This window comes from Rhamphochromis longiceps, linkage group LG12, assembly GCF_057381845.1.
Source record: "Rhamphochromis longiceps isolate RC_006_pf linkage group LG12, R_longiceps_female_GT1.1, whole genome shotgun sequence".
NCBI classification, from domain to species: domain Eukaryota; kingdom Metazoa; phylum Chordata; class Actinopteri; order Cichliformes; family Cichlidae; genus Rhamphochromis; species Rhamphochromis longiceps.
In genome coordinates this window covers 35,672,053-35,698,433 of record NC_140568.1, presented here as the reverse complement: position 1 = coordinate 35,698,433, position 26,381 = coordinate 35,672,053, and the positions used below count along the sequence as shown (strand labels likewise).

At 38.3% G+C, this 26,381-nt stretch overlaps 3 protein-coding genes across 3 annotated transcripts; all 3 read right to left on the bottom strand.

Annotated features, from left to right (window-relative positions):
• Window positions 1-109: 109 nt before the first annotated feature.
• Window positions 110-7,113, bottom strand: LOC146657769 (proepiregulin-like). Its single transcript, XM_085426095.1, has 5 exons — window positions 6,965-7,113; window positions 4,299-4,382; window positions 3,573-3,699; window positions 2,918-3,064; window positions 110-1,723 (listed from the first exon to the last, which is right to left on the bottom strand). The coding sequence occupies exons 1-5, from the start codon at window positions 7,002-7,004 to the stop codon at window positions 1,657-1,659; spliced, it is 465 nt and encodes a 154-aa protein (XP_085282221.1). The 5' UTR covers window positions 7,005-7,113; the 3' UTR covers window positions 110-1,656.
• A 1,152-nt stretch (window positions 7,114-8,265) lies between these two features.
• Window positions 8,266-9,956, bottom strand: epgn (epithelial mitogen homolog (mouse)). Its single transcript, XM_085427033.1, has 5 exons — window positions 9,799-9,956; window positions 9,438-9,566; window positions 9,021-9,141; window positions 8,739-8,894; window positions 8,266-8,647 (listed from the first exon to the last, which is right to left on the bottom strand). Exons 1-5 carry the CDS (start codon window positions 9,830-9,832, stop codon window positions 8,593-8,595), a joined length of 495 nt encoding a protein of 164 aa, XP_085283159.1. The 5' UTR covers window positions 9,833-9,956; the 3' UTR covers window positions 8,266-8,592.
• Window positions 9,957-11,357: 1,401 nt separating this feature from the next.
• mthfd2l (methylenetetrahydrofolate dehydrogenase (NADP+ dependent) 2 like) lies at window positions 11,358-24,625 on the bottom strand. The gene is made up of 8 exons (XM_085427032.1): window positions 24,483-24,625; window positions 22,978-23,162; window positions 22,598-22,720; window positions 21,944-22,096; window positions 19,264-19,371; window positions 15,427-15,519; window positions 11,950-12,075; window positions 11,358-11,815 (listed from the first exon to the last, which is right to left on the bottom strand). Exons 1-8 carry the CDS (start codon window positions 24,623-24,625, stop codon window positions 11,700-11,702), a joined length of 1,047 nt encoding a protein of 348 aa, XP_085283158.1. The 3' UTR covers window positions 11,358-11,699.
• Window positions 24,626-26,381: the final 1,756 nt, after the last annotated feature.

The window sequence follows — 26,381 nt, the reverse complement described above, 5'->3', positions numbered from 1 at the left end:
AACATGTAAAGCGGATCCAGGCGAGGTGTTAAAATGGATCATTGGCTCTGGTTGAGTGTAAAATGAAGCTACTGATTAACTTGACATCTGACACTGCACTCGGTAGGTCAGATGATGACCACAGACATGCATATTTATTTGGGTTTAATAGGGATGGTTTGGATGCACACAGTACACGTAACTTGTAGTCATTTGTCAGTCTTTTATTAGACTCAAATGAAGAACAATTCAAAGGAAAGCTTTTTGGAGATGGCGTTCTCAGAGTTTTATCAGAAGAACCAAGGCTCTTACCACCTGGTTTCCATTTGCAAAGCATTTCTGTGGCAAACCCGCAGAAGGAAGCAGCAGTGCAAAAGCCAGCATCACCATCAGCACAGCAATGTTTCCCCTGGTACAAGTCCAGATAACACTGCCCAAGAAAGATTATTTTGCAAACTGTACAGCAAGAAGTATTCTTACATGTGTATAAAATGTAAAGGACAAAAAAATTGGGAAAAAAAAGTTAAATAAATTTTAAAAAACAATACATATCAATATATATATATTAAAGAGAGATATTGATGACATGTAAGAAAAATGTGAAGACTGCAGGAAGGCTTGAGAAGAATTTGAAGCCTCACCGCTGCAGCCTTATCACCTGAAGAATGAGTGAAGACATTGAAAGATACAAGAATAAAAAAAAAACAAGTAAAAGTAAAAAAAATAAATACTTTGTAGCTTCAAACACAGACAGAGGTTGTAGAGTATATAAACATTGCCAACTGAACTTATAAGAATGAGGAAACCTCCACACTACACAAAGTTTCAAGCGTTAAAGCTCAAAACTTTACACTCATTGGCCAATTTAAAGTGACATCATCATAATAGTAATAGTGGCCATTTTGATTTTGTGCAAGACAAAAAAATGATATCTAATAAAAGCTCAAAGCTAGGCACAAGCATAAATTAAAGGCAAAGTTCAAACCACAGTGTAAACAGTCCTAATCTGTTTTTTAGGATGTTAAGTCAGAGTAGACAGGACTGGAAGACAAACAAAACATCTTTAACCAGTTCTATTTTAGGATCTGAGAGTGGGTTGATTCAAAAGATAACGCAGCCTCACTGAACCACAGAAAAGCCTTTCATATTCTAAAATTAGACTTGCATTCTAGCAAAAAACAGAAATCCCAAAGTGAGGAAACTACATTATTATTGATAATTGATTATGATCAATTCTGCTAGTTATCAGCAAATTCGGAGCAACATTTTTTTTTTTTTTGTTGCATTACAAGTTACTATAGTTACCGCTTCACAATTGTTTATTTTCCATTAATTTTTCAGTATCGTGTGGGCGGAGTCAGCCACAGAAACTGTTTTTGTGTGCCTAACTATTCATCTTTTCAAACTGAGTGTAACAGGTGCCGCAACTTTAGAACCAGTGCAGCTGGAAAACAATCCCACCGCACACAAAGCTGACCATTATAACCTCTTTGTGGTGATCTGCCTGCTTGATAAAGCCACGTGACGTACAGTGTAAAGGAGGCAGGAATAATTTACTAAGCTAGCCACTGAACTGCCAGGATGTTCTTGATATGTTGAAATTTTCATTTAGAAAACTGGGAGAAATCTTGATTTGTCTTTTCCAGCAGTGGATGTTGCAAGAGAGCGTGAAATGCTCTAAGCCATCTCGTCTCCTTTGTAACCCTGCAGCTTCAGCTGACGTCGAAAATTATTCTTCTCATACCTACAAAAATAACACATATTGATTTTATTTCAAAATACACAAATCCTGTCTCGGTGATGTAGCATTTCACCATTTCATGCTTTAATATAACCAACAATGAAGGTTGAGGAGCTTGAAATGGGATTTCGGTCATAGCCGTTCTTTGTGGTTTGGTGCGTGTGCATGGAGCAGGATGCTGAGGGCAAGATTTTATTTCATGAACTTCAATATTTAAAGTAAAATGTAGATCTGTAGGTTTAGCTGTAGTGTCACGAATACCCTCAGAGTTTTAGTGGTAGACTTTTAGCAGCTTAATGTGCAGCCTACTTTTGACATATTCCATGGAGACAAAATGTTATTATTTTCTTTTTCATATGTACTGCTGCAACAGTCAAAACTCATATTCAACATGGCTTCAAATGAGGTCAGCTTATGTTAAAATAATCCACATGAGCCAAAAGTCTGTTTCTTTTCTGCTCTGGGCTCCTCTTTGTTCTCAGCGTTCAGTTTTTGTAAGAAATCTCATTGCTTTAGTTTGAGGCCTACTAAGTAACCACACGTATAGTCACATACATTCACATATCTGTCATGATCCTGGGTCTGCTGACCCAGCGTTTTGTGTTTAGTTTATGTAGCCTTCAGGTTTCCTAAGTTCATCGTTATCATGCCAAGTTGTTTCCAGTTAATTTTACCCCTCGTGTTCCCACTATGTTAAGTCTCCCCTGCTTTTCATGTATTTCATGTCTGTGGCTTATGTTGTCAGTTCAGGTTGTCATGTCTATATCTCACTGTGTTTCCTGTTTTATTGTGAAGAGGTCTGGTGTGTCTGTGTTCATCATGTTCAGTTACTCTCCCCCTGTGACGTAATTATGTTCATGTGTCAGCTGGGTTCCCATGTGTTGCCACTTCCCTCATTATCCTCCTGTGTCCATTTAGTCTGTGTGTTCTCAGTCATTCTTTGTCAGGTTGTCCGTTGTACTGCTCCGTTGTTCCTATGTCTCCGCTCCAGGTATCCCTGTCAGTTCGTTATGTTTAGAGTTTTGTATGTTTCGTTTTAGTTCACCCAGTTTAGGTCATTGTTTAGTTTTCATCGATTCCCTATTATTTTGTACCCTCGTTTCTTGCCTTAATAAACGGCTTGTTTTGTTATTCATATCTCATTTCGGTCTGCGCTTGAGTCCTTCCCTGCAACATTTGACAATATCAAAGCCTTACCATCTGCAGAAAAGGTACAGAGCTCCAGCCAATCCAATAATCAGCAGAATCATGAAGAAAATGATGATAATTATTTGCTTTTCACCTTCTGGCCCCAAAACAAGTTCCAGTTTCTCACACCTGGAACCAATGAAGCCTGTCTCACACCTGCAACACAAACAGACGAGTCATGCATAACTACTCATGATGACAAAGTAGCACAGATTCACTTACCCACCCACATAGCCACATGTGACAGCCCTCTGCCATGGCCTGCTGCTTTTTCTGTTTGTCCCTGTGTGTGTGCAGGTTCCTGGTAGGTGGGGTTAATCCGTGTAACTGAGAGCACCTGGTCAGTCTACCTGGAGCATTTAAGAACTGGCTGTCTCAGCGCTTGGGCTCTCTTTCTTATCGCTCCATTTATCCAGCACTATGTTATTTGTTTGTTTGGATTTGGCCTGGTTCTTTTAGGTTTTACACCACATGACAGTATGCATCCTGAACATTCAATCATCCATCCAACTACTGATATGCTGACTGATAGCAATGATTGACACATCTCATGGAGTACTATCTTTTTTTAGTGTGTAAATTTTGGTTTGAGTGGTATTCCTCCCATTATTTGTCATGGCCCTTGCACATACACACACACACACACACACACACACGATCGTACTTGCAGTGGTGTTCATTGATGTCCACGAGCAGTATGCACTGGCCGTTGTTCAAACAGTAGTTGTCATATGCGCTTTCACAGTTCTGCATCGACCACTTAACCACATGCTGTTGCTTTTCTCCCTGGCCTGAAACAAACAACAAGCCGTTGGAAACGTTTCCTAAAAATAAGACCTGCATGAATCGGTGTACATTCAGGTAAAAAGTACTGTGGATGTTACTTTTTACCTGAGCTGTGGCTTATTTGTTTACTAGATTTAAATATCCTCCATTTGTTTTATCTAAATAATTTACTTCATTGTCTTATTTTTAATGTAAAGGGCTTCTGAAGGTTATTATATCTAACATTATATCCTTTCTATTAATAATTGTACATTAAATGAAATAAGTAGTATTTTGGGGCTGCATCTGTCAGTTAATATTGACAGTTAATGCCATTAATCAATCATTTTATCTATGAAGTGTAAAGAAAGTAACATTTATCTGTGTGGTTTTATTGTGCTACCAGTCAATGATGCAGATATATTCACCTTATTGTAACTTAAGGAAACATTTAAAAATAAAAAAAAATAATAGCTGACTAATTGTATAACACCTCATCCTCATAGCCCCCACTTTGTTTCAACTCCAGGTGCTCAGTGTTTCATTTTAATTTTGAAATCTTCTGATTTACTATGCTATAAAAAGGCTGATAAAATGTCTTCACAGCAGCTGTAGAGCTGAATACCTGCAGGCAAAGAAGCACCATCTGCAGACGGCACTCTGGGTGATGCACTCTCGGTGAGTACATACGGCCAGATCATCATGACACCTGTCAGATAAAAACAAATCCTCGTTATTCACACTGGATATAAGTCTGATATGAACAATGAGCTACGCAAGCCCTTTTGTAAGAGTTTTTTCCTAAAGAATGCTGACCAATAGCATTTTCTAATTTCTAACAACCTTAAGAATAGCTGGTCAAAAACCTTTTGTGCACCTTCAAGGTGAACATGCCACCCCCTGTACAGGGTAACAACTTTCAGGTGTTTTTATTTAAGCGTTTGCGAGGCCTTGAGAAGGTAAAACAATCAAAAAAGTCATTTGAAAATGGACATTTTAAAAATGTGCTGCCCAGGTTCTTATATATTTAACCTAATCCAGTTTGTCAGGGAATGATATAGTTTTGCATGCAAACACAGACTTTCACAGCTGCAAATGTTATTTTTACTTGCAGAGAAGATATGTACAGTCAGTCAGCAATATGTTTTATGATTTTATTTTTTTTTTTAAATTATATGTAGGGACGACTGTTCCTTTAATTACTCCACAACAACCCAAAATGATTCATGTTTTTGTTGGTTTTGCTTAGCATTCTCTGCAGGGTGTACCCAGCCTCTCACACAGTGAAAGCTGGCAAAGGCTCCAGCCCTGAAACCTGATTTAGGAAGACGGTTAAGAAAAGGGATGAATGAGTTTATTTACATAGCACCAGCATTAAAGAAAAATTCAGAAACTGTAAATATGCAGGGGGATAAAAGAAACTGTGAGAATGCCTGTCAGTTTTAGGTGATAACAAGAAGGTATAGCTTGTGTTACTTGGATCAAATACCTGTACTAGCCTGCACAACTTTATAATGGACAGCACTAGCAGCCGCCCACATTCCAGCAGACAGGATGCAAAAACACATCAAACAGAATGCAAGATGTGTCTAGTTAGGACTGGTTATGAATCTGGTAATACTCGCCATAAAATCGCTCCCTTTTTGGGTTTCTGTTCCTGTCTGTTGTTATGGCTGCAGAGGTATTTTTCTCTGTTTTCAGTTAGAGAGCTCAGGGTGGTTGTTGGGTGTTTCTGACATGGTTGACTGGTGTAAAGTACAGTGGAAGTGATGAAGTAGCTTTCCCGTATTACTAATTAATCACTATTAATCAGATCATTTACATCATTAGCCAGTGACTCACTCTAATTGCACATTCCTAGCAACCAGCCTACCTCAAGACATTAATTGAGGTGAAAATAATTGTCATAAAATAATTCAGCCTCCCTTAGGCTCTACAGATGCCACAGAGTATCATTTGTCTGAAAAACTTTGGATGGTTTCTGTAATTACTTTTAGTCCAGTGGTTTTTGAACTGTGGGCCCCACCAGTGGGACATAAAGCCACTGCATGTGTGGCATGCATAGCCATGCAGGGGGAAAAAAACTGAGGTAAATCAAATGAAATAAAAGAGTTTTGATCGTATTATTTAAGTTACCACGATTTCATATACACACTGGATCCCTTTTTACTGATATTAACTGACCAAAATTGAGTGGAATGGAAATCACGTGAATTTTATTGAATTTTTAAACATTTTTGGCTGATTTGGGGCGTGCCAAAAAAGGGTTTTAGAGACACTATAATTGGAGTTAACTCAGCTTTTGACTCAAGTGCCAAATACCAGTTTAAAAGTCAGTTTGGTAAGAATGCCAAAATATTAGCAGCAAAGGAAATCTGAAGATCAACACTAAAACTATTTAAATGCTAGATTTTAATGTTATATTGCGGTGATTATGCTTTCAAGCTTTGAGTATGAATAAAGAAATCATTCATATTAACTGCATCTTACACCAAGACATATCTAAGATGATAAATAAGATGCAGTAGAAATAGTATGTGGACTTTGTACTTAAAGTCTTAATAGTGAAAGTAATCATCAGTATGGAAAGTTATTTTACATAACTTAACATCGTATCACCTTATTATCTTCTAATAGACCTTACTCTGTTCAATTTTCAACTGCTATCTGCTATTAACATCTATAACACCATCAGAATCAGTCAAACCCAGAAGGATAGCAGCATATTGTACTGGTACATGGTACTTAACAGATGTATTAAAATTAATTTCAAAGTAAAAACAACAGAACTCATGATTTGCACATAACAGGTGACCAGCTTACAAACTTGCATTTTTATTTAACTAAATTAGCTACCCTCTATATCAAACTACATCAGCTAAAGTGCAAGTAATCTACTTGTAGCCTACTACAAATTAAAAATACATACAGATAAAGTCAGACTGCAAATGGGTACACGCTCACATCAGCCTTAATGAAATCTTGCAGTATGGAGTCACTCACTGACGCTGTTAAACAGTGTTCCCATGGCTACAACCATTAGTAACTGCATTTAGTTATTTTTTTAATTCAACATTCCGTTCCAGTAGATGCTAAGTTTAACTTTGAAAGAGCTTTTCGTCTATTTAAAGGGGATCATCGCTCCGGGTTCCTTGAGATGACTTAAATTCAATCCATACCTGAACAGACCTGCCATTCACTGTCAACGCGTCAAACTCAAATAATAATAATAATAAAACAATAAAAATAATATTCAAGACGTCAACATTAAGAAAAGCACACACACTTTACCGATAATTGACAGGACCACTGACAGTTTGCTGATCCCCATCTCAGTCGATAGTTCGCTGGTAGGACGAGCAGGACGAGTAATAACTGTCAGGTAAAGGTGCAGGTGACGTTTCTTTTGAAAATAGGAAACCAGTGGGCTTTTACTCCTGCGGTTTGGGTGTGGTGTCAGACTCATGTAATTTAGATAATTTCACCTCTCAGCGGTTTCAATGAAAGGACAGACCCGAGAATGTCTGTCCTCACCGGTTTCCATAAAACAGGAGTTTTTATTGTTGATAATAAAAGGCGGATTGTAATAGAAATTTTCAGATAACTGACTAAAGCTAGTAACAGCACAATTTAAAAAAAAGCCCCAATCAAAGCAGAAAAAAAACCCACTTATAATATGTTGTTCTTCTGCAGTCTGGCTCTTGCTGCGTTTGTAAGTACCATTATCGACAAAAGTGTGGACACAGTAAAATATAAACTAAACAAAAAGCTGTCAGCAAACCATTTAAACCCCATATCATTTGAAAAGTAGTAAGACACCCTATGAAACGTCCAAACCGATAAAAGCTTATTTGCGTGAGTGGAAAATTGTTCTGTAACATGACCGGGATAGGGCTATTATATAGCGTACATGGCATAGGTAACTGGATACATATGTGAAGGCTGCATTATAAATATATTGCAGATATATTATCTGGAGTAAAGGAGTTAGGTGGTACACTGATTTGGCAGAAGTCCAGGCCAGGTCGCCTGTTTGAGCATTTATTAGCTATGCAGTCCAAATATAGTTTTATTCTTCATGTTCTTTTTTCTGTTCTCGTATATTAATCTCAGCTTTAATCACTGCTAATTAAAATTACCGAACTTTTCTTATACCCTTTACTGTACTTTGGGCTTATTTACTCCGTTTAAGAATGGGACCAGTTTATCGTCATATTTCATGGCTAAATATGCCGTTCAAGCATGTTTAGCCTTTCACAGCATCGTGTTACAAGTTAACCTGTTGTTTAATTAGACTTTGGGCAGCCTTTTTAGGCTTAATAAATGGCTCATTTACAGTTTGTCTGGGGATCAGTGAGCATTATCGTTTCAAAAGCTTAATAAGTGAAACTCAAACAGGAATTACGCAGTTTTAAAAATTCTTCTTTACCTTATCAAAATGGTAATGGAGTATCTCCTGTCAAATATTTGGCACGCACAATTATCAAAGCAAAAATATATTTATTGTAAAAAGGCTGTAGCAAAAAGTGAAATTCAAATAACACAAATATCTTTTGTAATTAATTAAAAAATAAACTTTAAATACAAGAAAATAATAATTTATAATAATTTACTTAACATAATTTTGCAATAAATATATACAATTTTTCATTCTTATTCTTTACATGAAAATAAAACAATCGTTAAAAAAATAACGTTAGATTTGATAGAGCTTGCTCTTTCCTTGTTAATAACCTCTTGTAACAGTCAAGTGTTTCCATTTAAATGTTGTCAAAGGGATTTTTTTTCTTTTTATATATTATATTATTTGTTTTGTAGACTTGCAAATGATTCACTCTCATGAAATGCTGTGGTTTGTCTTTTCTTGAAAGGGGAAATGTTGAAGATGGTGGTGCATGAGCAAATGTGAGCTGCAGAGTTCACACCGAGGTCTTAGCAGGTGCATATTTTATTGGCACCGTCGATTCTGTACACCTGAAAACAGAAACACAAAAACAACATCAGAAATGGAACTGCCACTATTCCTGCATACTTTATTACACCGCGAAAACCTGTGGATACTCACCTCTTGTAGACAAAGAAGTAAAATGCGATCGTCAAAAATATGATGAGTATGAACACCCCGAAAATAATGCCAATGACTTGCTCTACATCAAGCAAAGTAACACCACGAATTGGTTCCACAAACATGCAGCGTGGCCCGCTGTACGAGGGTTCGCAGCTGCAGATCAGAGAAAATATGTGAGCGCATTCCAAAAGTGAACATGAACAAACACGTAGAAGAATTTCATACAGATCATTATTAACTAAATCTACTGTGGATACTGTCTGATACTGCAGAACTTACATGCAAGAAGGTTTGTCACTGTCTTGCGGATACATGCACTTGCCACCGTTTACACAATAAGAAGCATGTTCGCTTCTACATGGCTTGTGTAAAGGTAGGACTTGAGGCAACTCCATGCTACCTGCAGAGAGGGAGAATAAAACAATCAACATAAACAAAAATTTAACAGAAATATATGACTTTAATTATTCATTCTTATTATTAATTCCTTGATTAACAGGCGGCATTATTTGACACCGGTCTTCAGATAAGCTTCAGTTATAAGACCTTAAACCTTGTGCCCACAACTTAACAAGCATATATCGTGACGTCACTGGGGACATTTGGGGCTCTGTAGATTTCATATATGTCAGGGATAAAGCACTGTAATGCCATGTGTTTCTACACCGTCACAAAACTCAAACTTAAAACACTCACTGTTGCTAAACTGAGTGGTCAGAGATGAGTTTGACAGAGGCGGTGCTTTGGTCTGGAGATTATCATTCACCACTGCAGAATGTCCTGCTGCAGCCAAAAGCACCAGCACCGTCACTGCCGGCAGAAACGCTGTAAAAGAAAAAAAGAAAATAATGTAGAAAATATATTAAATATTAAATATATAGATGATTTATTTTTACTCTATGCATTTTTCAGTTTTCCTAACAAGTTTCTTCCTTTACTATTATCATTTATACATTAAAAAAAAAATACCTAGGTCAAGCTTTATGAAAGTTTTATTTTAAAAGGTTTTTTTTTTTCTTGCTTCATGGCTCTATCACAGAACAAACTGGAAACTTACGTTTCTCCAGGTACGTCTGTCTTTGTGTGACCATGTTGTCCTTTGGTGATGTGATGTGTTCAGCTCCTTCTGCCTGCACAGGTGTGACCAACAGGTCTGCGCTGAGCTTATTTATCCAGATTTGCACAGCCAATCAAAACACTGAAGGCTTTTTTTCTTTTGAAAAATGAAAAGTATTTCCTTTTGATACTCGACTTGAATCAAGTCATTTACTTCATAGGCATGCAGAGACAAAGCCTATGGGGGAGGCACGATATCCCCAGAGGCAAGTGCTTCTGAAGAACACTGGCTGGGTGACTTTCAATCAGTTTCACAGTCCAGTAAAGTTGCTTCACTGACAGCGGTGGTTGGGAAATCCTCTCTTTTTTCATTGGCGTGATCACAATGGAAGCTTTATTTTTCTTTGGCCTCTTAACACGTGAAGAGAGAATTAGTTAGAGACAGGTTACAGCACATTAGAATTAGATGTAATTAAAAGTTTTATCAAAAAATTTGATAGGGGGCCAAGCATTTCTAGATGAACTCTTCAATTATGTGTTTACTGTTTTTGTTTGTTTTTTTGCTTTTTGTTTTTCACTATCACCTTAAGGAGGTGGCTCCAAAGTGATATGGTTTACACTTTCACCTGACAACCGAACAACCGCTTCATTTTTGGGAGAAAACACAAATCCTTTGGGGATTGCATTGCAAACTGGTGTGGAGCCACCATTATATTTTACTGTCCCACAGCTACCTATATTACGTTCCCAAATATTGAGGTCAGGCGGCTGCCTGAACATACTCAATCACCAGGCTTTTCCATCAGTAGATTTTCTTTTCTTCTTTTATAGTACAGGCACATTTCTAGATGCAATGCTGCTTCATCTAGCTCAAATTATAAGAGTGACTCAGGGAGCATGAGATATCATTTTCAAATATAAATTATCCGCCATAGAGTCCAGAATTAGCTGAAGATGTGTTTACACAGGGCCGGGTAGCTTTAAATAGCTTTTTTCTTATTTAATAAATGAAGTTATCATTTTAAAATGTAATTTTTATTTACATGAGTTATCTTTGACTATTATTAAAATTCGTGTTAACATCTGATACATGTAAGTGTGACAAATATGGAGAGAAAAAAAACTGAGAAATCAGGAAGGGGCAAAACTGACAAGTAGTCCAAGATGGCCTGCCTCTAGCCTTAAGACAGTGGAGCAGTGCCATCATTAGGAAAATGGATAGCCATACAGAAATCTATATATTAATTATCTAATTATTATGATGATCAAAAGATGAAATGTCTTTGGGGAATCTTTTCACTGGTTACATTCATTTTTCAGAACTTCCCTATTTTTGGATTTGAGGCATTGCAGAGGATGCGATAAGGAAATGAAAAGCTGTCTGTTAGATCAGGAATCAGCAGCCTAATGTTTAAGATGCATAACCCTTAATCATGGTTGAGCTTTACTGTCTCACTACACTCAAAAGCAGAACAAACACACAACAAAATACTTTTGGAAATCATGAAAAAACTAAATAGAAAAAAACTTTGGAACTGAAATGTTTTTATTTCATTATGCTCAAAATGAACCAAACTTACATCAGTAGAAAAAATATTAATATAAATTCTTAAAAATTGAAAGCTGAAATAAATAACTTAATAAATAAATGAATAAATAAATATTATAAACGCAATACATATCAAGTAGATTTCCCAGCAGGTATTGAGTCTTGAGTTCACAGATGTTCAAATAAAACTGTGTTAGATGTTTGGCAGGAGGTCTGCCTGTGCGGGTGCCTATATAAATGTATGCATCTATATCTGCATGTCTGCATGATGTCTGCCCTTGTTAAAATAAATATCTTTATACTGTTTGTGCACGTGTGTGTGTGTCTAGGTGTAGGTGTGTGTGTGTGTGTGTTTAATGCATCAGTGCGTTTCTGGCAGCAGTCACAGTGTTCTTCATCAGCATGGCGACCGTCATTGGACCCACCCCTCCGGGGACAGGTGTGATGAAACCTGCTCTCTCCTTCACTCCTACAACATGCCACAACAATTGACTTGGAGACAGTTTCCCAAGAAAAATAAAGTCGACAGACAGGTATACATTGTTTTCAGAATGTCAGCAGTATAGAAGAAACTGTGACACAGTTAACTTCTTTTTCATTTACCCTCAAAGTCCACATCACCAATGAGCCGAAGTTTTCCTGTGTTTGGATCCTTGATGCGATTTATACCCACATCAATGACTGCTGCACCTTCTTTCACCATATCTGCTGTGATCAGCTCAGGAACACCTACGTAAAGAAACCAAGGTTATGGTGACAAACGAGAACTACTTTGAAACGTTTTCTTTAAATGCTTTAAAATGTTTTTTTAAATCCTATTCTTGTGTTAGGGGAAGTACTGAACTCAATAACAGATCAATTATTCATGAAATCTAAAAAAAATCTTTGGAATCACAGTTGATTGTTCTTTTGTCGGGTGGACCATGGACATTAAAACTGAATTAAAACACAAATATTCAAATAATCATCACATCATATTTGATAACAATCAATTTGATCTCCTCACACATTTATTATTGTTAATTGATAATGGGCCCCAAATTCAGTTGGATAATTAAATAATTAAATAACAGGTTTGTCTAGCTAAACTAGAACTGCTCATATAAAGCCAGCATAAAACTTCCAAGACAGGGTATAACAAAACTAAATGCCAAGCCTATTAACTGCAATTACTACAGATTACACAACCAGTTAATCCCTCAGCATACGTTTTGCTTTTAACACAACCAAAACACGTGCCGTTTCCCAAAAGACACAAAGACAGCTGAAAGAGATGATGTACATGCAGTTAGTACTTCAAAATCAAAACCAAGCATTTGCAGCATGAAAAGAAATTGAGGTGTGACTCATCAGGAAAAAGCCCATTTATGACAAACAGAGTAAGACATGGCACCCATCGCTGCATTGCGTTAATAAAGAATCTTTCATCTAATATTACAGCCCTGTATTGATTAATGGCTGCACGTTCCAGCACGCAAAAAACAAACAAAGCACTACTGTTCTTCCAGAAAGTTTTAATCAATGCCTACAGATGGGGTAGAGTAACAGGCGGAAATGTCGCCTTTTATTATTTTGATTCCAAGAAGCTCGCTTCAAGTAAGGGCTGGTGAGCACTTTTCACAACATCTCCTCCTTTTTGCATAATCAGCCAACATAAATCTACGTACACCTGTTCCAACACAGGAAAAGTAATCTGAAACTGACGGAAAGGAATGCACACTGGAGGGTAGAACCTCTTTAGTAATGCCATATAACTGGCACTGCTTTTCTTAATGTAGGGTTTTCTATCCAAAAAACTAGGGTTAACAAGAAAATTCACAAAATATGGATGTTTGCTCTCAATATATTTTAAACTCTTCTTTTAAAATGGGTTAATCCAGTTTCTCTAAAGCAAAAACAAATGATACCCTAGTTCAGTATAATAATGACTGCATACAAACAAGTAGCCTATTACAGATTAGGTAAGTAAGTAAAAGCCGACGTACAGTATGTGAAAAGGAAAGTTTTCATAGAACTCTCTGCAGTTCTGTGAGTACACCTCATGATTCAGTAGCTCGTAGAACTACAATCAGTAGCAGTAACTTGAAGTCATTATTTCTGAATGACTCTCAGTCTCTCACATTGTTGTGTCAGAATTTTGTCCCACTCTTATGTACAACATTGCTTTAGTTGATAAATGGACTGATTCTCATATAGCACTTTTCTACTCTCCCTGATTACTCAAAGCACTCTTTACGACAAGCCACATTCACCCATTCATAAAGGCAATGTCTTCTATGCTTTGAAGTGCTTTCTAACTACCATTCACACACAACACCTTGATTATTTTCATTTTCAGTCAGTTGTAGATATGCTGCTGTGCTTGGGATCACTGTCTTATTGTAATACCCAGTTTGGGCAAAGCTTTAGCGGTCAGCCAGATGGTTTCATACACCCTAGAATACTTTGGTATAGAAAGTTCACGGTCATCTCAAGGACTATAATGTGCCCAGGTCATTTTGCTGCAAAACAAACCAAAATCATCAGACCTCTACCTGATATGAGGTGTTGTGCTAATTAGGTTTTCTTTAAATTTTCTGCTGTGGATTATGTCCAAACATCTCCAGTTTAGTCTCATCTGTCCAAAGGACATTGTTCCAGAAACCTTTTGGTTTGTTCAGATTCAGATTTGCAAACCTAAGCTGTGCAGCCATGTTCATTTCAGGGAGAAGAGCCTTCCTACTGGCAACCCTTCCAAACAAACCATGCTTGTTCAGTCTTTTTCTAATTGTACAACAATGACATTTGACATGCTAACTGAGACCTGCAGAGTCTGAGGTGTAGCTCTGTAGTGTTTTGCAGTTTCTTTTGTGCATGGTCTGAACTTGGGGTGAATTTACTGGGACATGGACTCCTGTGACGATTGCGGCACTGTTATTACACCCATCAATTCTGCTTTTACAGAGCTGATCACACTTGATGATGAGCAAGTGATTAGTACTAATTCCTGTGGAAGCACTATGGGCATACTTAGTTTCTCACAGGATTGCAAATCCTATAAATCTTTAATTTTCACATGACTGCAGATACATTTCTTTGCAGTACACGCTGAACATTTTTTAATAATAATAATAATAATGGATTGGATTTATATAGCGCTTTTCAAGGCACCCAAAGCGCTTTACAATGCCACTATTCATTCACTCTCACATTCACACACTGGTGGAGGCAAGCTACGGTTGTAGCCACAGCTGCCCTGGGGCAGACTGACCGAAGCGAGGCTGCCATATCGCGCCATCGGCCCCTCTGGCCAACACCAGTAGGCAAGTAGGGTAAAGTGTCTTTCCCAAGGACACAACGACCAGGACAGAGAGCCCCGGGATCGAACCGGCGACCTTCCGGTTACAGATACGCTTCCCAACCCCTGAGCCACGGTCGCAAAATAACGAATAGCACAACTTGAATAATGAGTGAAAATGTACTAATTGTTTGAGGAAAATCAGGTGATCCCAAGTTCCTAGTTTTGACTCTTGTTTGGACAAAAATGACATCACTGATGTCAATTTTTCAAAAACAGTGACATTATTCAACCAAAACACTGACTGAGAAATGCCTTGGCAGATTAGCAAATTATGACAGTGATGGTTGGTTGTAACCGTACAGCCAGTTGATGTGATGTTAAATCCTATGAATCGTTTTGCAATACTTAATACAGTTAGTATGACAACTGACACCAGAAACTGTTGATTTATTACAGCAGCAGCTCATAAACATTACATTGGAGCCAACAGCTAGACGCTGGTGATGAAATAACAGCCAGTGATGCATGGCAGCAGTGTCAGTGACACAACACAGGGTAACACTGGAAATTTTTCAGCTTAAATTGAATGAAGTAAATGGCGACGAATTACGTGACGAAAGTGAGGGTTGTCATGAATGCAAGATGCAGGACAACCCAAACCACCTGCCTGAACTAGTTTGCATGTGTCACTCCATTCATTTGAAAGACGTTTTGTTGGGTATGACATATGTCACTTCGGTAGTTCTTTAGTTGTGGAAAAAACTGACAGATATGTTTTACTGTGGTCCTGATACGTTTACCTGCTGCTGCAATAATGATGTCAGCCAGGCGGGTTAGCTCTTTGAGCCTTTCCTTTGGAGTACATCTGTGGGTAATGGTCACTGTGGCATCACCTAAGAGGAAAAAGGACATGTTGTGGTTAATCCACCACTTCTTGGTTTACACTTCTTGGTCTCGGAGATATCTATCACCTACATCACCTGCTACATTCAATGTATATGAATAAAATGCCACATCAGGGTTTTAAAAATATGTATAAAAACTTACTTAGCCAAAACATGGCAAATTAACCATGAAAGGACATCTTTCAATACTTCTAAAAATGCTGATAGTGAAGGTTATCCTGTCAATGACGTTCCTTTAAACTGTTCTAAAGCTGGTGTCTCTACATGCTCAAAGTGCCAGAAGCAAGATTTCTTTTACTCAATATGAATATTTCAAGTTATTACCCAGTCTATCATTCTTCAGGTACTGACAGGTGGTGCATTTTGGGGGGTATTAGTGCTAATGTTAATAATCAGCAAACAGTTAATGTGGCCAAAACCTAACCTTCAATTAATTAATTCAATTAAGGTTCTCCTGTGGGAATGAAGAATATTGATTCTGCTAAGCAGTGTTTTTATACATTTAAAGTGTAAATATTCTCTTCTTTCTGCTTCATTACTGTGAGACCTGTTGTTCTCTTACAGCTTTACAAAAAAAATGAGACAGTGGTGGGGGAAGGACACCCTAAGTCAGACATTACACAATGAGGAAATGCAGCATGCGTGATAGTAACTTTAATCTCCGTTTAGGTGTGTCAGAGCAACTTGCAAAGTCATAACTGTATTAGGACCAGTATTGTTGCTGTAATCCACGGAGGTATTCTGCGAAGATAAGAACGAGAGGGAAGAAAAGGCAAGTCACAGCACAGCAAACCTGCATATCGCATACCAGAAGAAATGTGTGTGAAGCTGTACAACTCGTGTTGTGGGAAATAAACCTATGAACTATGTGGTTATTCAACTTCCCTTTGGAATAAAAAAAAAACCACTTACTGGGGACTGAAGATTTTTAAAATAGGAAAGTTTGTTTTTAACCTTATTGTATATTTGCAGTTTAATATCCAGTTACAAAGCACACATTCAGTTGCCATTCTTTGCAAACTTAGTTTTCAAGAACTAGGTAGTCCACCTTAGTGTCACGTTCTGATAAAATCCATACACCTGAAATAACAAGTACAAGAGGAGCGTAAAACTCATCTTACATCGTGGGCCACATATAGCCGACTTTGATCTTAAGTGTTTCAGGCCAGTGAAACTCCCCTTTCTGACAGTGTAAAGAAATTACATATTTAACTGTATTTCTACATGGTAAACAAAAAGCTGCTGAAAGAAATCTGACTTAAATTGTAAGAAATACATTTTTAAAGTTACAGAAAAAGTTCTGGTAGATCATTGACCAGATTTAGTCTTTTTGAAGTCTTGTAATTTGATTCAGAAAATTTTTTTTCTCATTTATCAGATATTCATTACTTCGAAAGTGAAATATATTAATCTTTTTTTGTTATAATTTTATTGACTATGGCTTATAGCTCTTCAACATCAGAAATCCAGTATCTGGCATTATCAGAATAGTTAGAACATTAAAATAAGATCATTAAAAAAACATTTTCAATACAAAAATGTCCAACCTCTGAAAAATCTGTACATTTATGCACTCAATATTTGGTTGGGAGTGTTTTACCACAACTTAAGGCATCCATGTGGTATCTATCAGTTTCTTTTTGCGCCGGATGTGTCTCTTCCTCCTTGTGACAATGCTTTAAAAGATTCTTTGTGTTTCAGGTAAGACAGGGAAACTCAAGTCATCCCACACTGTGCAAACGTTCCAATGGAACTCAAATACCTTAGATTCTGAGCCTCTCCACGCTTCTTTTTGACTCTTTGAAATGATTTATAAATTCCTGACGTTACCTGAAGGTATGTGCATGTACATTTTTGCACATTTATGCTTCTAGACACTGATTTTGAAGGACAACTTTGGGGTCTCTGCTCTAATTCAGCCCAAAGGTCTTCTATCAGGTTAAGGTCTGGACTTTCTGAAGGCCATTCAAGTTCTTCCACATCGAACTCGCTCATCTATGTCTTTCTGGGCCTTGATTTGTGCACTGGTGCGCAGTTATGCTGGAACAGGAAAGAGCCATCCGGAAACTGTTCCCACAAAACGATAAAGCGTTTCACTGAAACTAAGTGGCCAAGCCCAACTCCTGAAAAACAATCCCACACCACAAAGCAGTCAGACAAGTACCGTTCTCCTCGCAACCGCAAAACCCAGACTCATTGATCGGATTGACAAACAGAAACACAAGCGTAACTCATAGAGACAGACAACCGTTCACATTCACACCTACGAGCAATTTAGATTCACCAGTTAACCAAACCCCACTGACCAATTGTCTTTGAACCATGGGAGGAAGCTGGAGTTTATGACATATGAATAGTTATTGATACATTGATATTTGCTCTCTTCTCCTCTCCTCTCCTTAATATCGTCTTATGACCAAGAACTTTCTATTTCTTCTGTCCATGTCACGTGCCTCACAAATATGTGTTAATCTTGATCTGGGTGTAAGGCTCAGAAGACCTGGAACTGGCTGCACCAGTTCATAAGTTCAATCTTAAAGATTTCCAAGTATCTGTAAGAACAAGTTCTTACAGATTATAAGTTCTCATTAACTATTTATACCATCCATCATCCAGGAATCACTGATGATTAATAAACTGACAAAACTTGGTAATAGATGACGCAGCTACCAATAGAATAAACAATACAGTTTTCTGTTATGGGCTTTACAATAATAATATAATGTAAAACTAAAAGATTTTTTACATAAGGATGGCACAACATACCTGAAATTAATTAGGATTATGCTTATGTTTAACTAAATAAACAAATAGCACTGGTGCAGTTCCAAGTGATTCTAAAGGTAAAAGGTAAAGTTAAACAAATATGTACAGTTTCAAAAGATAACACCTGCCTTTAAGTTTGTTTTTGCATACTGCATTACTAAAACCCTGGCATAGATGTTTCCAAGCAACTCATTACAACTCATATGTTTTAACAGTGCAACCAATTTCAGCTACAAAGTCAGTAGTAGCCATTAAGAGCTTTTAAAAGACTCAAATTTCAAAATAGCGTGTTCTTTTACTGATTTCAAAAACTTAAAAATGGTTCTCAATTTGCAATATGTACACACGACATAGTTTGGAAGAACATGGACTGGGTCTCAATCATTTACTTTCAGAAATTGTATAGCATATTTCAGTCCCCTGACCTAATTTGATGTGGATGAATAAAGAACGTTTTATCCTTTTAGCGATGACTTTAGGGACAACTGCAGTGTTTTGATCTCCTAATTTTTCTTTGGTATGCAGCTTTGAGTGAGTTATGTTCCCATTTGTGTTGTTCTGACCTGCAATAACACTTTACTTTGAAATGTTAAGCACATCTTGTTGCTTCATCTGAACATGCAATACCTTTCCAAATCCAATCCCTTCTTCCTGCACCCTGATGGGCTGATCTGTCTTCCAGTGCCAAAAGTCTCACCCTGTGATTTTCCTTCACACTCCCAGATTTTTTTCTTTGTTCCTCAGCAGGACATTCATCAGCAGTTTTTTGTTTGATTAAAAAGGTGAGGAAACAATAAAGCTTTAATTTATTGCTCACATCCTGGCAAAAGCTCAAACATCAAACATCCCTCAGGGAAAGCCACAATGGTGAAACACCAATCCTACAAAGAGCAGCACGCCAATCTTATTACAATGCTGACTCAGATTGCAGATAAGCCACACAGACATCCAAATGCATTTTCTTACCTCCAGGACGCTCATGATGGCGATCAGTATGCAGCAACATTGCAATGGGCATTCCAACATTTTTGGAGCGACCAGCAACAAGGACATTCTTCCCCACAGTCTCAATACCTGCACAGAGAAATGATAAAATATGCTAGATTCACTGTACTGCTCAAGTAGAGAGAAACTGACTCTCCCTGAAGCTAAATTGTCAAGCAAAAACTATTAAGACGTTAACATAGGTGTCATCAATTAGGCCAATATCACAATTTGCTGATGAAATTTGTATTAAATACCAATTATGCTGCTAAACCTGATCTAAACCCTTCTTGTTTTCTATTTGTTTTTTATGTCATACCAAATTCTGTCCAATTTTTAAAAAGTCAACCTGAGCATGCTTGTTGTGTAGTGATAGTTTGAAATAACAAATCTAAGTATCGAAGCAGAAAGAGTGTTTAATATTACAAAGTATATGTGAGAAAAAAAGATTTTTGCCCTTGTAGTCAAAAAAAAAGCTGATAACCGGCTGCAGCTGGACTGGACACACCCAGGCCTGAAACCATGGCATATAAGCAATTTTCAGAAGTGTGAAGTTGCCTAAAAGGAATTACCAGCAGCACAATATGTGGTAACGACCAGAAATTTCAGAAGTGATAAGGAAGAAGAATATTAAGCCAGATAAGTCTATAAAGTTTGAAATCCTTCCAGAGTTTCAAAATATCCCAAAGAGTACAACAATGAATCATCCTATGATGTCAAAAAAGTTACAAGAAAAAGATTCATGGGATTTTTTCCTTCCTTCCTTGGTCTTTGTGTCATCTAGTATCTCTTTTGGTAACTCCACAATCCAACAGATACTGGGCATAAATGACGTGCACAGAAGGCTGGCAAGTAAAAACACTACTAACTCCAGAGGAACCTCAAGGCTTCTCCAAATTTTGCGATAATGTATCTTGAAATCCCTAAAACCTTTCAGAAGAATATAAAAACTCAAGCTTTACATCTCTGATATTGTATGACTTGTTTCTGAAGGACTCTATGCAGTCCTGTGATAAACTAAATGCATCCCCACTGGTTTAATAGGAATTAAGAAGGTAAATAGCAAACAGGTACCTAATCAAATGCACTTCATCAACAAGTGTGATGACCTCTATAAAAGCAGAATTGAGGTGTATAATACCACATTATTCACAGGAGTGGATATCCCAGTAAATTCACCCCATAGTCAGACCATGCAGTGCTCAGAGAAACTGTAAAAACTCAAGACCTGCATTTCAGGCTCTACAGACTTTAGTTACTGTGCTGCCCTGTCAGTGCGCCCCAGGGCAGCTGTGGCTACAATGTAGCTTGCTATCGCCAGTGTGTGAATGTGTGTGTGAATGGGTGAATGACTGAATGTAGTGTAAAGCGCTTTGGGGTCCTATGGACTAGAAAAGCGCTATACAAATGCAGGCCATTTACCATTTATTTAAATGTTAAAGTTCATGACCTTTCAGTTAACAAAAGAGTGAACATACCTGGCTTGTCTGGAATGTTTATCAAGAGAAAGCCTCTTACTTGTCAACAAACCACAAGATTTCTGGAATAATGGCAAATGCACAATGCCACATTTAATGACAGCATAGAGTCCTGTGAAAACCTTATTTTTTTATGACTCTATGGATAACTATTTAACAGGAGCCATTACTTTTTAAACCGGTGATTTGGGGTACTGGATAATATTTTAGCTTCTATGAATACAGTAATTATTAAAAACTTGCATCTGTTTTCACTTGCATTGCCTTAGCTAGGTCGATAGAGCCAGCAGAAAGGTTTGTTACAAGGCTTAAAGAATTCAATCACACTTCTCTCGGACCATTTTTACCTTTGAAACCAAAACCAAGCTCAAATAATTATATACACATAGTGTATAGTGTTCAAGTTCATCAGAATTGTGTATTTCCATAACTTAGAGTTTGAAACATTCCAGTCATTCAGACAGACAAGTGAGTTACGCCAAACCCTTCATCCTTCAGCTCTCAATGTAATCTATAAAGAGATATCTGCTTCAGCACTATGTGGGATGGAGGATTCCAAAAGTTCTGTCACAGCCGATAAGCTGATTTCATGATGATATAAAACCCTTAAGCATTCCTACGACAACTGAACTAACCTCAAAGGCAGCCAAGGCTTAGCCGCACCTCAATCCTCCACTCCTTTGGTATGATAACCAAGGGGTTTCTTGCCATTCTAGACACTGTTCTCACATCACAGTAAGAATAGTTTTATTTTAAGAACTAACGTCCTACTATTTTATTCAAATAATGTTTTAATAACAACATCTGTTAAATATAAAGTTTTACACACATTACTTCAAATAACTTTCACACTTTTTCAGAAAACTGAAACATTATACTTTTATTTCATGTTAAAACTAATGAAAGTCAAAGAACAGATGAAATTTAGATTTAGATGGAAGAAAGGATATTAGGCGCCACCTAGTGGATCTGAGATGCATAGAAATGGACATGTAATACCTACTTCTGCTATTGCTTCTAGAGTTAACTTTACATTCTTTGGAACTGAACATTCAGTTCAAATTTAGGGATCATGCCATCGTAGGTTCAAAAAACAGAGCGAATGGCAAGGCTAAAAATAGCCATGACAAACATTTATAGATATTAAGTTGAGTAAATGCTTTGGAGAATACTGGGAGGCATACCTGCTCTTTTGATGATCTCCCAGACAGCTGCAGGAGTGGCTGGCACCATGGATCTCTGGTCCAGGCACAGCTTACCGATGTTCACAATATGGAAGCCATCCACATCCTTCTCTGGAGCGATGGCGTTGCATACTGCTCTCTCATTTATGTGCTCTAAAATCAGAGGGAGCAGAACATAAGCTCAGGTACTGTATATCATGTGAAGAACTGTACAAAGAACTGAAACATAATAGACTCACAAGTGACTTTGTTAAGTACGCCTGTTCAGCATTCAGATGATAAGGTCAGAACTCGACATGAGCCCCTTAGTATCAGCAGAGCATTGTTTAAACACTATATAGCCTACCTGAGTAGTCTGACCATCCCTTTATGACTACAGTGAACCCCTCTTCTGATTGCTGCTTCCAAGCAGGATTACGTGTCACATCACAAAGTTCAAATAATCTCAAACTGGTTTCTTAAAAATGATAATGAGTTCACTGCAGTCATGTGGGCCCCACAGTCACCAGAAATCACTCCAATACATATTCTGTACGCATAAAATTTTATGCACACAATATCCATCGACTATAGAAGCAGAATCACCACAACTGTAAAGACCAGTTAACATGATGTCATGGAGGACACCTCTGGAGCAGTGGTGCCTTTGTTCACCTGGAAGTGGGAGCTGCACCAATAAGCCACTGACCCTCCAGTCACGGTTCATCTTGTCAATCAGCTCCAGCAGCTCCTCCTGAGACACTGTGCTGGGCCGCACCACTGTATCACTGGAAATACCTGGAGAACACATAAACACATATACCTAAACCATGAAGATGTAGTTGTGTACTTTTGCATGATTATTTTAAATACACATTGTTTTATTTTTGATTATTTTAAATGTATGTTACTTTTGCTTAAGCAAGTGCGTCTGAACATATGTATCTGTGTATGCATAAAATATGTGCTACTTTAGTTATATTTATTGTTTTTAGATATGCATGAAATACTTTATGAATACACGTTTAAGAATGCATGTGCTGCTCATATCTGACCCAGGATGCTGGCTGCGCGGGTCTTGTTCTTAACGTAGGTGTGACTGGCTGGGTCGTCACCCACTAAGACCACACCTAGGTGTGGTCTCATGTTGCCCTGAGCTACCAGCTCTTCCACATCACGCTGGATTTCTCTGTGCAGCTGACGAGCTAACTCTGTTCCGGAAATCACCACAGCGGCATGCCTGGAAAGATAAAGAGAAAACACATGAATTAATGCACTAATACACTGCGGGAAAGATGAAAGATGAATTTAACAGTGACAAATTCACTTTTCAAGCTGACCTGCAGTCAGCTGAGACTGAAGAACTCACTTGGATGAGTGACGAAATGTTTCTCCCACTGAAAACGCTACATCCAGATGACCAGAATCTACTTTTGGATATTCTTGGTTTTAAATTTGTATTACTGACAGCTATTACCCATGACCTGCCATTTTATACCCTTGTCGCCACAAAAGTGATAGGGACACCGGAATTCAGTGATTTGGCTAAGTGAGTGAATACTTCCAGTAACAAAGCTTATAAGACCACAGCCGGTTTCTCTCCTGTAGCTAAGATGAGGAAACTGAGGCTGAAATTCACACAGGCTCACCAAAATTGGACAACTGTAGACTGAAAACAGTCGATGGTAGGGTCAGAACCTGGCATAAACAACACTAAAGCATGCATCCATCCTGCCTCGTCTCAACAGTTCAGAATGCTTCCGGTGATGTAACGGTGTGAGGAATATTTCCTTGACAAACTTTGCCCTCTTAACACCAACTGAATATTCTTTAAACACCACAGCCAACCAGAGCATTGTTGCTGACTATGTACATCCGTAACTACCCTTTAATCATCTCAAACTGGTTTCTTGAACATGACAGCGAGTCAGTGCTCAGATAGCCAGATAGCCTCCACAGTCACTGCTTTCAGTCCAATAATGCAACTTTGAGATGAGGAGTGTTGCATCATGGATGTGCAGCAACTCTGTGATGCTCTCTGGTCAATATGAAGCAAAATCTCTACTTATTGTTTTGACACTTTTTTGAATCTGTGCCAGGAAGAATTAGAGTAGATGGCTCATATTCACTAATAGCAAGATGTTCTCAAGTGTCCAGTGAGGATTTTATTAAGGCGTCTGATTTAGGGACCACAATTTTATGTGTTCTTAAATGTGCTATAAATATACTAAATATGGTATAACCATAGGTGACAGCCCTCTCCATCAGCTACAGTCCACATTACATAGAGCGCGTTGTGTTCAGCCGGCGAGGCTGTGAGCCGGTTATGTAACTCTGTCATGTCTTTTGAAAAAATAGTCCCTTTAAATATGGTTGCAATTTGTACTGTAATCTACACTCGCAGGTTTCGTGAACGGCGAAACAGGCTGTCAATCACCACCCACCGACACGTGACGCTGCGCACGCCTTCGCCGGACCTGAAGCGTCGTTCAGCCCTGCGCAAAGTGATGCCGTATAATAAAAGAAAAACCAGCATTGTTTTAGACGTGCTGCGTTTTACCTCGTCGCCGACTCGTGTAGATGTCTCTTTTGACTCTCGCATTTTCTGTGCATCCGCAGTTTGGCCCGGCAGCAGTGATGGTGTAACGTTAAAGGGCTACAAATCCTGAAGGAGGAGCGTAGCGGTGAAACAGAGGCCGCCATGTTTGTGTGTGTGTGTGTGCGTGTGTGTGTGTTTGTGTGTGTGAGAGAGAGGGGGCAGGGAAGCGTGTAGACGATGATGAATGATACTCTGCATTACACACTACACATCTTTTGGCTTATGAGGAAGAGCTGGCCTCCTTTGTTGTGTGCACTGCCTGGGAGTGCATTCATGAAATGAGCTGCAACTGTAATGGCAAACACAGCCCATATGTGAGCAGGGAGGCCAGAGCCCAATAAACAAGATGAGGGTCAAAGAGTGTGGTTGTGCCATAATGGAGTGGTGTGTGTAGTCTGAAATTTTGATAAATGTTTGGCTAAAATCTCACAAAAGTTATACAGGTTAGAGTTTAAGTATAGGGAAAACGAATATGCTGTAATTTATCTGATTGCAATAAGCACATATGAGCTAAAGTATGTATAGTCTCAAGTCTTTGTACACTCCTATATTCCATCCATCCATTATCTTCCACTTATACAGTTCAGGGTCACAGGGACCTGAAGCCTATCCCAGCTGTCCTGGAGCCCAGTCTGCCACAGGCTTAACACACAGACAGATGTTTTAGAATCAGCAATTAACTTAGCCCCACTAACTGAATGTTTTTGGACTGTGGGAGGAGGCTGGAGTGAACCCATGCTGCTAGGGGGAGAACTTGTAAACTCCACACAGAGAGGCCCCTTCCACATGGCAGATTTGAACCGAGGACCTCGTTCCTGTGAGGCAGCAGTGATAGCAACAGTGCTAACCACTGTTAGCACTGATCCCTTTATGTAGAGCTTTGACAGATCAAACTCTGGTAATCATCTTCCACACTATCAATCAGCACATCTCGTTTTCGACCACATGCTTCTAGAGAGAGTCAGGTGTTCACAATTGTTCAGTTAAAGTGAATCACAATGTGGGACATTGTCTCAACATGTAGGACAGGGATAAAAGGATTTTCTGCATGGACATTCAAAGCATGAAACAATATGAGTAAAAGGACACCCTTTTTTTGTTTTGGGTTTTTTTTTCCCATCTTGGTTGTTAGGTGAAGTGATCCATACCAAGTTCATGTCTGTATTGTAAATATTAAGCTACCATCAACACCTGAGTAGCTTAACTTAACACAAAGACTGGAAATGATGGAAAAGCTGGTCTTTTGTCTGTCCTGAACCTGCACAGGCACAGAGAAAGCATGAAAACTCCACATAGAAAGACCTCAGCCATCAAGTGGATACGAACATACGACTTTCTTGCTGTGAGGCATCATTTAATTGTGGGTGGCTATAGCTCAGGCGGCAGAGCAGGTCATCTATTGATCGGTGGTTCGATTCCTGGCTTCCCCTAGTCTGCATGCCAAATATCCTTGGGTAAGATACTAACCCCAAATTGCTCTCCAATGCATCCATCGGAGTATGAATGTGTGTGTGAATGTTAGTTAGAAAGCACTAAGAAAATGTGCTTGGGTGAATGCACAAGTTGTGTAAAGTGCTTTGAGTGCTCAGAAGAGTAGAAAAGCACTATCTAAGAATCAGTCCATTTACCATAATTATAAAATCATTGTAGTGCCTCTACATTCCCAGAATAGATCAAATCTCTATTTCGTACATCCTTGTCAAAAGAAAGGTGTGTGGTTCCACGGGTACTGTACACATACAGCTATGAAGATAGTGCAATAAAGGAAATGATGACCAAAAAAGAAAAGCAACCATTGTTAGTCTTGATGCATGCTGAATCATCCCAGGGAAGGAAATCCCAAAAAGCTAATTCTGTTTA